At 39.1% G+C, this 12,467-nt stretch overlaps 1 protein-coding gene across 1 annotated transcript in view; it reads left to right on the forward strand.

The window, feature by feature from the left end:
* LOC134540362 (voltage-dependent calcium channel subunit alpha-2/delta-4) overlaps nt 1-12,467 on the forward strand; it is a 67,395-nt gene that overhangs the window by 42,663 nt on the left and 12,265 nt on the right. The window contains exons 22-25 of the mRNA XM_063383043.1: nt 82-227; nt 2,562-2,807; nt 4,715-4,847; nt 6,159-6,233. Of these exons, the coding sequence (XP_063239113.1) occupies nt 82-227; nt 2,562-2,807; nt 4,715-4,847; nt 6,159-6,233 (600 nt within the window). The remainder of the gene's footprint in view (nt 1-81; nt 228-2,561; nt 2,808-4,714; nt 4,848-6,158; nt 6,234-12,467) is intronic.

A 12,467-nucleotide genomic window follows, 5' to 3' on the forward strand; every position in this document is an offset into this window, starting at 1 on the left:
AGTACTTTTAACAACACTGCCGAGCACGGCCGTGGTCCAGAAGGTCCAGATGTCGGATGTCGGAACGGTCGCGTGTGGCAGGTGACGACGAGAACACCTCGGTGACGGCCAGCTACGCGGTGTTCCCGCGGGACGGCGGCCGGGAGGCCCCAGCGTCCGTCGTGGGGCTGCAGTTCCGCCACTCCTCCCTGCGCTCCAGGTTCTTCAGCATCACGGGCAAGAAGCACGTGAGTCCCTCCCACCAGGTGCAGCTGCCGTTTGTTTTCGGCCTGTCGGCAGGCACTGGCCCCGGGGCGACGTATATTGCAAGGGGCCAGTTTTTGTCTGTTTTGATTGATTGATTGATTGATTGATTTTTATTTCATCCAATAGACCAGCGGTTCCCAAACGGTGGGTCGCGACCCACTAGTGGGTCGCGGAAAGGTTACAGGTGGGTCGCGACTCGATCCTAAAACTATCAGAAACCATCGAATAAACCATCAGAAAAGATAAGAAAAAATCGAAACAAATTGAATTGTGTGCAAACCCATATTTATTGTTAAATAAATAACTGTTTTGCTACAAAGTAACAAAGTGCTTATATTTTGACAACCATTGTCAAATCAGAACACAAAATTGTTTATCAATAATCAAGAGATATCTTTAAAAAAGCATATATATACATATATATATATATGCAATATTTGAGGTAAATTATATATACATAAGTAAGGGATACAATAGGTACAAAAAAGTTTTTTTACTCTGCCATGGACCGATAGACTGTGGAGGTATTCCTATAAGGAAAGGTGGGTTGCCAGCTGAAAAAGTTTGGGAACCACTGCAATAGACCATACTTTATAATGGTATAGAATATGTCATAAAAAAAATACAAATAAACAAAATACAAACACATAAACAGGTACAGAACAGTATTAAAAACATACAAAATTAAAGTAATAAAACAGCTGCACTTCCAAGAATAAGCACCTATTTAGATAATATTATATATAAAAGAAAAGTAATACATAATTACAGTAAACAAAATTAAGTATAAATACATCACCATTAGAACACAATCTAATCTATATCACATAGTACAGTATATCATAATCATATATAAAACTCACAAAAAAAAAAAAACAGTAAAAATGTTACGAAGCTACCTCTGTTGGCAGGCACTAGCCCGGGGTTACGTATTGCAAGGGGCCAGATTTTCCAGGAAATTGTTTGGAACTTAATAAACATGCACAAATTATTATTTTTTATTCCTTTCATGTAATAAATAACATGGGCAGTGAGTAGATGCAATGTTTTTTTGTGGGGAATAATAATAATAAAACTGAGATAACACTGAAATTGAAGTCAGTACCTACACTACATATTACTAAAATGCAAGTAAAAATACAAAGAGCAAACCGAATTCATTTGAATGACTAATTTTTGTCAATTAAAATGAAAATTTCAATTCATAAAAAAATTAAATTTAGGTTTAGTTTAGAAAATTGAGATAATTATGTACTATGTACAAAATCTTATTTAGTTCCATTAATTTTTTTTTTCAAAGTGTACTGACAAAGTTAAAAGTATGTTTTTGTTGAATAACTTAATTGAAAGTTAGTAAATAAAAGCGGCCAATGTCTGATGCCATACAGATGTGGCAAAATGCCTATAAAGAAACATAGTAAAGAAATGCTTAAATTAAGTGTTGGATATCCCAAATTGGCCAAATTGCATATAGATTTTTTAATTAATATTAATAGTATTATTGACAAAAGGTAAAATTAAAATTTGAAACTATGTCAAGCTCCAAAAAGAAATCAAAAACATGTAAATACATACAAATATTTTTTATTATGACTTCTAAGGAAGTCATAATAAGGAAGCCACCATAAGGAAGAATCGTACCGTGAAGAGCCATACCATTCGTACAAGCTACCATAGCGTGCTCTCTCACTCCATAGTGGACAGAAGAGCCTTTATACTTATTGCTATCTATTACCTGCATGTGCTTATATTTAGTGCAATTTGACCCAGTAAGATCAGCAGAACCGCCAATTAATTCTGGCATATGTTGTGTTAAAAGTTCCATTACCCTACCAAAAGAAGATGTATTTGGATGTATTTGTTTCTTTAGATCCACTAAGACATTGTTTGTATGTTTAATAGTTGCAATAACATGGTTTCTTGTTTTGATACATAATATGTGATACATGCTGCAACTTGAATAAATTGATATTTTTAAAATTGATGTTAATGACATACCTATGTAATGTAAGACATTCATGATAACAAGAACGATAACGATGAAATCTGAAATTTTTCGCAACGAAATTGGTCAATATATAAAACCTTCAAAATTTTAGCTCTAGCAATAAGTGCTTCATTTAGAGATAGTATTTCAGAATTTAAAACTGAGTGTATTTATAATCAAACTGTCACGTTAGCATTTTTGAACCCTATATAGGGTGTAAGATAAAACACTAACAATTATCTATTCTTGATATCACATTGTTTACCACTATAGCAAATTCTAATATGATGGAAATAATTGTTTTTATATATTTTTTTTTTTCCCCCAGTGTGCTACATGCACGGACACCTGTACGTCTGGAGAATTTGATTGCTACATTCTCGACAGCAATGGCTACGTGATTGTTTCCGAGAGGAAGAATGACACCGGCAAATTCTTTGGTGAAATTGATGGCGGAGTTTTTGAAACCATGAAGTTTAACGGCATTTTCAAAAAATTGAGGATGTTTGACTACCAGTCCTTGTGTTTTGAAGAGATTTTGGAAATAATGAGTGCAGCTAATATGCTTTTTACTGTGAGTACTTGAAATCCAAAATTTTATAACTGATCAGCTTTTAAGTAGACTTTGAACGTTTAGACTACTCAGACTGTACAAATTGGAATGTAAGACAACCTTAGATGAAACTTATTCAGATTTAAAGCGGCAATACATAATAACTAATAACCTTAAGAAAAAAGCTATGTGAACATGCATTTAAAAGTTAACATTGAGTATGTGGTGCGTTATTATTTAATCTCAGTTATTGTGAAGCAAAGTACCTTATTAATAAATTGATCAAAATTAATTTGAGCTACTCTTAAATTTGTTATAAAGGATTAAGGATCAATTTGGAAGAGAATTAAGTAATGTTTCGCTGTACACGTAGTTTACCTAAAAAATATTTTTTTTTTATTTTCAAGAAACTACACACTAAATTAAACATTCAAGTTTTTATTGGCTACACACCAAATGCAACCACTTGCAAGTACGTTTAAAATGCAGGCTGTTAAGGTGTGCCACTCTTGCTAGTCACACATTTATTTTTGTAGTTGGATGCGTGCAGAAACTACAGGTAGTCTGCCTTGCTTGTAAACTGGAAGAGTGAATAATGTACGGGTAGTGCAGGCAATAATTCTAGGCTACCAGGGAATAAGAGTATGTATAAGTAAAGTTTTGACATGTACTTATTTTCCCAGTAGGGATTGAAAACTACCATAACATATTCTTTTCAAAACCCGATGTTATTTTGTAAAAAAAAAAAGTGTTTACGGCTGACTATTCTATACAGGCTCTTCCTGTTAGCGAATTTTGACTTAATCCCATTTTGGCCATTGTTTGACTTGTACTCTTTTCCCCTAGATTTCATCTGTTGATGTTTTTATGGAAACTTGGGTTCAAATCCCGGCACATCAGTTTTTATTCAGTTTTTCTTTATTTTTTCAAAATCCCAGCATAGGTTTTTGTGGCTGTTGTTTGTAGTTGCTTTGCTTCTGATTTCTAGCCTTGTCGGAGGCGAAGATTTCACTGACGTTTCAGTTGACCACACACTCGTCGTCTTCAGGGTAGCATTTACCTACTGTCAGTAGATAACTGCTATCCTGAAGATGGCGACTGCACGGTCGACCGAAACATTGGGGAAATCTTTGCCTTCGATGTGGCTAAAACCCAGAAACGAAGCAAATTCATGTGTTTGAATGGTTCCTTGATGTAGGCCATGGTCTATTCCCTCCCTAAAGTCACTTTTATGTTCGTGTCTAATGTCCTCGTTGTTGGCGAGGTGTTAAACCAAAACACGCGAAAACTGCAATTCTCACCGTTGTCTTTGCAATCAGATGGTCCGAAATACTCTGTGAAGGTTTGGCTTGTTTTTGAAGTGAAACTCCTTAACAGCCCATTGGTTAATTCCAGGATGTAAAACAAAAATTGTGACCTTCAGGAGTGGGATGCTTGGCGAGGGAGAGGAGAATAACAAAAAAAGTAGTCATACAACTTTGCGATTCTTTGCAGGTTTTTCGTCATCACACAATATTGTGAATCTCCACTGTGTTCTTTATTTGTATCATAGTTTTGCTCTCAAATTACTTGCCGAAAACACAGATAGCAGCGCTGGATGGTATGTTTGCCTTACAGCTTGCTTGCATACTTTTTCACTCTATTACTTGGACACAATCTTAAACACTCACTTAGGTTTACACTTATATACATGCTTTCATACGTGTGTACATGTTTTCAAATATTTGTGCACCCTTCAATTCTCATCCCTCCATCTGTGAAGTTTCACACTTCCAACTCGTGTTAGGGCCGCACATAATATTTTTTTACCTTCGCCTCATGGCAGAAGTGTTTCATTGCCGCTGGTCTCGCCAGCCCTAGGGAAGCAGACCAGCGTGTTGCGAGCGGCAGTGGCATGCGCGGTGATGCAGCGTTGCCCCTTCTTGCAGCCGCTGCACCACGTGGGGTGGCTGCTGGATTGGCTGCTGGGTCAGGTGCTTTGGTTCCTGGTACAAAGTTTCCACGTCCTGTTCCTGGGCGACTGGACCAGCTCTTTCCCTTTGGACACCGAGATCGGGCAAGGTGGGTTTGCTTTTTCCCCGAAGGCAAAATACACAGCACAACTTCTAGTTTATCTTATTAATATGCTGGTAGTTACGACTGCTAATTGCCACTCAGCTGGTAGAGGGGAACAATGCAATTTTATAACTGTAGCCAACCTAACAAATTGCTAATGCTTTTTTACGGGAAACAAAACTCTTGACAGTTTAGCACAGAAAGCTAGCCACTTGTTAACGTTTGTGACTTTTAAGTGGCTTTTGTGTTGTAGTAATTCGATTTTAAGTTTTCGGAACTAAATTAGATTCTTTTTTTTTTTTTTTTTTCGTGCAATGCATCTTCTCTGTTTGTTGGCAATAACTGGAGCCTTATTTCCTAAATAAAAGTGGTAAAGAGTTAAATAAATAAATAAAAAATTAAATTAAATAAAAAATAATAATTTTAGTTTAAACATATTAGTTGAAGGATGTAAGGGCATGTGATATTACTATATCAGAATTAGTTTAAACAAGTAAAGTAGGGCCTAGTGTTTGATTTTTATTGCATACGCAATTTTTAGGATGAAAAAGACTTTCTTTGTAACTGTCCAATTATCCAAAATATTCAAATATGTCTCATGGTAACAATTTTCAGATAGTAAATGTCTGATTATAAAAGAATATTTTGATGTTGATTCTCACCTTTGATATTGAAATTTCTCAGTAGTGAAACGTGGTATAAATTTTTCAGCGCTGTTTCCCCCCTACAGTTTGTAACTGTTAAGTGCTATTTTATTATTTTGCAAGCAATATTATTTTGTTTGATTACATGTTTATTGGATATTGCAAATTAACCCTTCTTTGGACTTTTTTTAATGTGTGATGTGTATTAATACCTTTTTAATGAATCTTGTGAACAGATCCATCGAGAAATACTAAGGGTCTGGGGGCAAAAAATTTTGTCGGGTCCCCTCCCCATTATTTATGTACAATTTTTTTCAAAACCTACAACTGGAAAAAAATATTTATATCTAAAGTCTAAAAGTTACCGTAGCAATAACAGTAAATATGATCTGGAAAAATTGCATAACTACTTGCATGGTTTCCCATGAATTTTATTAGCAATATAATTGTAATTTTTGTCCTACTATCAGAGTAAACACTAGCACAAAAAAAAATATTTTGGAACTCAACCTGGCTCTTCTTGGTGCTAGAGCTCTGGGGATTTTGCCCCATCCCCCAATTCCCCTCTCGATGGTCCTGCATCTGAATAGATACATTTACTTTATATTTCGAGTGCATAAAGTGTATTAGTGTATGTATATTAATAGCTCTTGAAATATGCTGTTCTCTACAGAGTATTACCCAGACTACTATGTTCTTGAAGAAGAAAGACACAATGACACGTTGGAGGATGATCTTGAAGAACTTGGTGAAGACAGTACCCTTAAAATAATTTGCAGAAAGTTGCACAAGCTATCATGAACTGTGCTTAGCATAATAACCAGTTTTTTTTTCATCCAAAGAAATGTAGAATCATAGCTGAAAAAAAATTTGTATATACATTTATACACATTATAACTTCTTGGTTAATTTTAACTGGGCAGGCTTTATAAAAACCATTCTGTGAAGAAGAAGAAAAAAATGTTTCGAAGAAATAACTGGCTTACAGCTTTAAACCAATTACTAGTCAGCACTTTTCGAAGTGAAACTTATTTGGTCGCGATGAGAGTAAAATTTCAATGCAATGTTTTCATGAAACATAGTTGTGAAAGTTTCTGATGCGAAAAGGACAGAGAATAGATACTTGGCCAAATAGATAAATAGAGTACTACATATGCTATATACATTGTTGGGCTCTTTTTCGTTCTCCTCTTTGTGTGATGAATTGCCCCCCACTCAAAAAAAGATAACTTTTGCTTACGTACATTTCATATTTTAGTTACCAAAAAGCTATAATATCAACATTAGAGTACATAACGAGGAGATAAATTAAAATTTTAACTGATATTTTGGCTATAATGTTTTAATTTTGAATTTTTTTAAATACTTTCCTAAAATTCTATTAATCCTATAAGTTTTTTTTTTTTAGAAAATTGTTTTCTTTCTCTCGTTCTGCCATTTTACACCTTACAATGTACTCACGAGTAGAGGTTTGTATTGCCAAAGAAGTTTTACTTCTGTCGTGTCTACAGAGTTACACGTGCTCCTTTTTTTCTTCTTCTTCTTTTTTCAAATGCAGCTGGTAAAGATTAAACTCATAACCTTTCTAAAGTGAGTAATGTGTGGTTCCATACACTCACTGTTGTACATCTGCCTTGCTCGTGATGGTTGGCATCACTGATAACAGGTGAATGTCAGTTCCGGTTATGGCGCCTGTATATGTACCACGGTAAACGGACAATAAAGAATATTAAGTGCTAACTACATGCACTTGCTTATCTACAACTTAAAACCTATGATCTCAAGTAAAACATGGCGCAGTCGGTAGGATTGTGTTCATATTTCAGTTCGTCCATGTTCGTTGGATTTGTGTGCTATAGGTGATATAACCTGTAGGTGTGCGTTTGTTTGTCGACACGTGTTTGTCGGACGTCGGTGGTTAATAGTGAATATCGAACAATGTTGTTGACAGACTGAATCGTATAGTTTTTTTCTGTTTGTGCCATGGCAGGCCTCAATCTTGTAAAGCTCCCTGACTCTGTCGACTTGGAGAGTCCCACGGCCCGAAAAGACTGGGAAGTGTTTGAAGGAGATTTTGAAAATTATTTAATCGCAACGGGCCAGGATGAGGGCCCAGATAAGGTTAAGATCGCCCTACTCAAAAACATGTTAGGCTCCCAAGGACGAGCCCTTTTCGAAACTTTCGACATCCCACCGGAGGACAAGCTTGTGTATTCTAAAGTAAAGGAAGCGTATCGCGTGTTCGTGGCACCAAAAACAAATCCTTTGTATGAACGGTTTGTTTTTAACCAGCGTGTGCAACTTGAGGGTGAGACTTTTGATCATTTCTTGACTGATTGCCGCCGCCTGATTAAAACATGTGGCTATGAGCGCCCAGTTTCGCAGGAAGAGAATATGCTGGTTGACCGCATCGTACAGGGCATCAGAGATTCGTCCGTTCGGGAGTCTCTGCTGAGGTTAGACAATGCTACTCTTACTAAAGTTGCTGCACACTGCCGTCTGATGGAACAAAGTCAACAACAAGCAAAGGAGATTCAAGCTCGGAGTTCTACTCACGATAGTGTAAGTTGTGACTTTGTGTCCACTAAGGATAGGAAGTCGTCACGCCCAAGACAAAACAGCAAGTTTGGTGATAACGGTGAGTACAACTGCTCAAGGTGCCAGACACAGCACAAGGCCAGACAATGCCCAGCATATGGAAAAAAATGTGCCAAATGTGGCATTATGAATCACTTTGCTGCCTCGTGCAGAGTTCGGAAAGTTCGGGAGGTAAAAGCAAAGCATTCTTCTAGTGAGAGTCTATACTGTGATGCGGTGACAGTCAATTCTGTGTATCCTAGAGGGACTAGAACAACCCACATCAATGAGTGGAGGGAGCGTATACTGATTGAGGACAAAGCAGTGAACATAAAATTGGATCCCGGTTCTGAAATAAATATTTTGCCACTCAGTTTTTTCAGGATGGTTGACAAACAGTTCAAGGTCAGGCCAACATCCCTAAAAATTGAGGTTTGGGGTGGGACCATTCTTGCAGCAAAAGGAGTAGTTAATTTGTGTTGTTCTGTCAAAGGCCAAGAGTCTTATGTTGAATTTGTTATAGTTGACTCTGACAGCACTCCTTTGTTAGGGCTACAGTCTTGTGTTGACTTCAATCTTGTGAAAAGGGTTCACTCAGCTTGCCACGAGGCAAAGGACAGATTCATTAAAGAACACAATGAAGTATTCACTGGTTTTGGCTGTTTCCCCCAAGTATGTAGAATTAACATTCGCGACCATAGCAACCCTGTTTGTAAGCCTCCAAGAAGGGTCCCTAGAGCAATCAGACCTGCGTTAAAACAAGAACTGGACAGACTCGAACAGAAAGGCATTATATGTAAAGTTGACAAGCTCAGTGCTAGCGCTTGGGTGAGCAACCTAGTTGTTGTGGAAAAGTCAAGTGGGAAGTTGAGGTTATGTCTTGATCCGACTGACCTCAATAAGGTGGTGATTCGAGACTACCATGAAATACCGACATTGGAAGAAATGTCCGAGAAGCTCACAGGGAAAAAATTTTATTCAGTGTTTGATCTTAAGGAAGGGTTCCACCAAGTGCAACTAGATGAAGACTCGTCTCACAAGTGCTGCTTCTCGACACCATTTGGGTGCTATCGCTATCTACGCATGCCATACGGCATTGCCAATGCCCCAGAAAATTTCCAGAAGTTTATCGAAGAGAACTTTGCCTCTATTCCTGGAGTGGTGACATTCTTCGATGACATCCTCTGCACAGGCGAAACAGAAGGTGACCATGATACGTGTGCTCAGCAAGTGGTGGAGCGTGCAGCCAGCCTTGGCATCAAGTTCAACCCAGATAAGCTTCAATATAAGGTTTCCGAAGTAAGGTATGTGGGCCAGATCTTCTCCGTCGCAGGCATGTCACCTGATCCTGAGCGAATCCGAGCTCTAACTAGTCTACAGGCTCCCAGCAATCGCAAAGAACTTCAACGTACTTTGGGGATGTTCAATTTTGTTCGCTGTTATATTCCAGGTATGTCTAGTGTGTGTTCCCCATTGTATGAACTTCTTAAAGCAGATGTAGACTGGTTGTGGCTCCCGTGTCATGAAGAGGCTTTTTGTAAACTCAAGTCGCTCATCACTAGTGCCCCTGTTCTGGCAACTTTTGATCCCACAAACCAACTTGTTATACAGTGTGATGCATCACAGAGTGGGCTTGGTGCTACTTTGTTTCAGGAGGGCCCAAAGGGTCTCCACCCTGTGCACATTGCCTCCAGGTCCCTTACAGCAGCAGAAAAGAGCTACTCCCAGATTGAGAAGGAGCTCTTAGCAGTTTCTTTTGCCTCAGCTAAATTTCACTACTATATTTATGGTAAGCAGGTCCTAGTGCAATCTGATCATAAGCCACTTGTGAATGTTATGGTCAAACCAGTTCATCATATAGGCTCAGCACGCCTTCAGAGGTTACGTCTTAAACTGTTGAAGTATGACCTAAACGTTACTTACCTACCTGGTAAACTCATGTATTTCGCAGACCACCTGTCGCGGTCATATCTTGCAGACAAGGTATTCGACGATCCTGCAATGGTTGAGGTAGTACATTCCGTCAGTAAGCACTTGCCTATGTCAAACAAACGCTTGCTTCAGTTCCAGTTGGAAACAACTAAGGACGCGGCTCTCTGTCAAGTGTCCCAATTTTGTCAGTCAGATTGGCCCCCCTACAGTAGAGTTCCTCAAGTATGCAAACCTTATTACAAAATGCGGGATGACTTGTGTGCTGAAAGTGGTTTAGTCTTCCTCGGCGATAAGGTTGTTGTTCCTGAGGCTCTAAGACCATATGTTCTACAGCTGCTTCATGAAGGCCACTGTGGAGAATCGAAGACCAAGTCCAAGGGCCGTCAGTTGTTTTACTGGCCATCTATGTCAGTTGATATTGTGCAGTTCATTCAAAAATGCTCTGTGTGTGAGAAGTTTCGCCCAGCCAACTACAGACAGCCCCTCTGCCCACATCCCATTCCAAAGCTGCCATATGACACAGTAGGTGCAGACATTTTTGACTTCGCTGGGAAAGATTATTTGGTTCTTGTGGACAAATATTCCAAATGGATAGATGTGTGTGAACTTCCCAAAAAGACTTCCTCTGCCATCATCAGTGCCATGCAACAAGTATTCAGCACTCATGGCCTCCCACGAGTGCTGATGGCTGATAACATGCCATTCAATTCTCATGAATGCCGTCAGTATTATGCCCTGAGTGAAATTGAGCTACGAACTAGTAGTCCTCATTATCCACGCAGTAATGGGTTGGCAGAAATGGCAGTAAAGATTAGCAAAATGCTGCTACGCAAAAGTCAGGGCACTGATTTCAGAAACTTACTTCGTGAATATAGAAACACCCCTCTTCCTGGCTTAGACTGGTCCCCCTCTCAGTTACTATTTAATAGGAGACTTCGGAGTAAACTGCCTGTCTCATATAACACCCTCAGACCTAGAGTCATCTCCCCAGAACACGTGGTGAGAGCATTAATGTCAAAGGAGAAGCAGATGAGAGACGTATACAACAAAACGGCCAGGCGACAGGAGATAACATTCGTTAAGGGGGAAACTGTGGTTGTCAAAACCCACAAACATGACAAGTGGGAGCCGGGAGTCATTGTGGGCAAACACTCATCACCTCGCTCCTATTGGGTGCGAGGATCAGGTGATAGGATAGTGCGTCGCAATGTGATCCATCTGAGAAAAACCACTACCTCGCAGAAGCCCCACCAGTCAGCTCCACGCCTGCTCGAGGTTCCCAACACCAAGACTGATGGCGAGGAGAGTAACCGCCTGAAGCAGACTCCACGCACCTCATCATTGGAGCCTGACTTCCGGGGGTTTGAGCCTCAAACTTCGACGAATGCAGTGACTGATGTGTCTACTGTGCAGGGTGATAAATCTCAAGAAGCAACAGACAGCAGTGGCCATACCTTGGCTACCAAAAGTGGAAGGGAGGTGAAGCCTGTGAAGCGCTTAAATTTGTAATGTTGTCTGCTTGTCAATTAGTGTGTTGTAAGTGAGTTGTGAATTGCACATGTGTGTTTCATGCAGTATACTTGTTTTCTGAATTATAGTGTGTACTGTTAATAAGCAATTGCACAACTTTGTATGTAAGTTTGGTCTCAACAAGTAAACCTTAGAACCCTAGCAAGTGGTCACATGTCTCGCAGTATAAAGGGGAAGGTGTTGTACATCTGCCTTGCTCGTGATGGTTGGCATCACTGATAACAGGTGAATGTCAGTTCCGGTTATGGCGCCTGTATATGTACCACGGTAAACGGACAATAAAGAATATTAAGTGCTAACTACATGCACTTGCTTATCTACAACTTAAAACCTATGATCTCAAGTAAAACACTCACTGTATGGTGGAGCTATGACTTCATTTGGGTTTCTCTATCCCCAAAAAAAAGGTTTAATGGTTGCGACTTATCGGTTTTCATTACTGTCTCATGTAAATATGGAGGAATGCAAAATTTTGAAGGATCAGTTGACTGTTACTAGTGCCGTGTTGAAAATACTTTATTTTTATAATTTAATTAAGTGCTTAAGGTTTTGTCATCAGCGAGCCATTAGGAGACAGTTGCGCATGAGACAGGCCAGAGATGTTGGAAAAGAAATTGGCAGTTTGCCTGTTGTAAGGAAACTTCTAAGCGTTTTGAGTGGAGGGATTCTCCGAAAACAATAAAAAAAATAAGCCAATAATCAGGATTAGCCGCACGAGGTTCAAACCTGGGTTCTCCAGAATGCTAGTCCAGCATTATAACAACTACTGCACCACTTTGCTTCTTAGCACATCTTTGAACTTGTTGAACTGTAGTCATTCTGTTCACTGTGCTTAGTCATGCCTCTGGTACGATACTGGCCATTTATCACGTACAGTATTCTCACAGTTAGATTGCAGTACAGCGTAAATGGCACATACTGTTGCTAAATTGATACTATCTGG

This window comes from Bacillus rossius, chromosome 16 (genome assembly GCF_032445375.1).
Source record: "Bacillus rossius redtenbacheri isolate Brsri chromosome 16, Brsri_v3, whole genome shotgun sequence".
NCBI classification, from domain to species: domain Eukaryota; kingdom Metazoa; phylum Arthropoda; class Insecta; order Phasmatodea; family Bacillidae; genus Bacillus; species Bacillus rossius.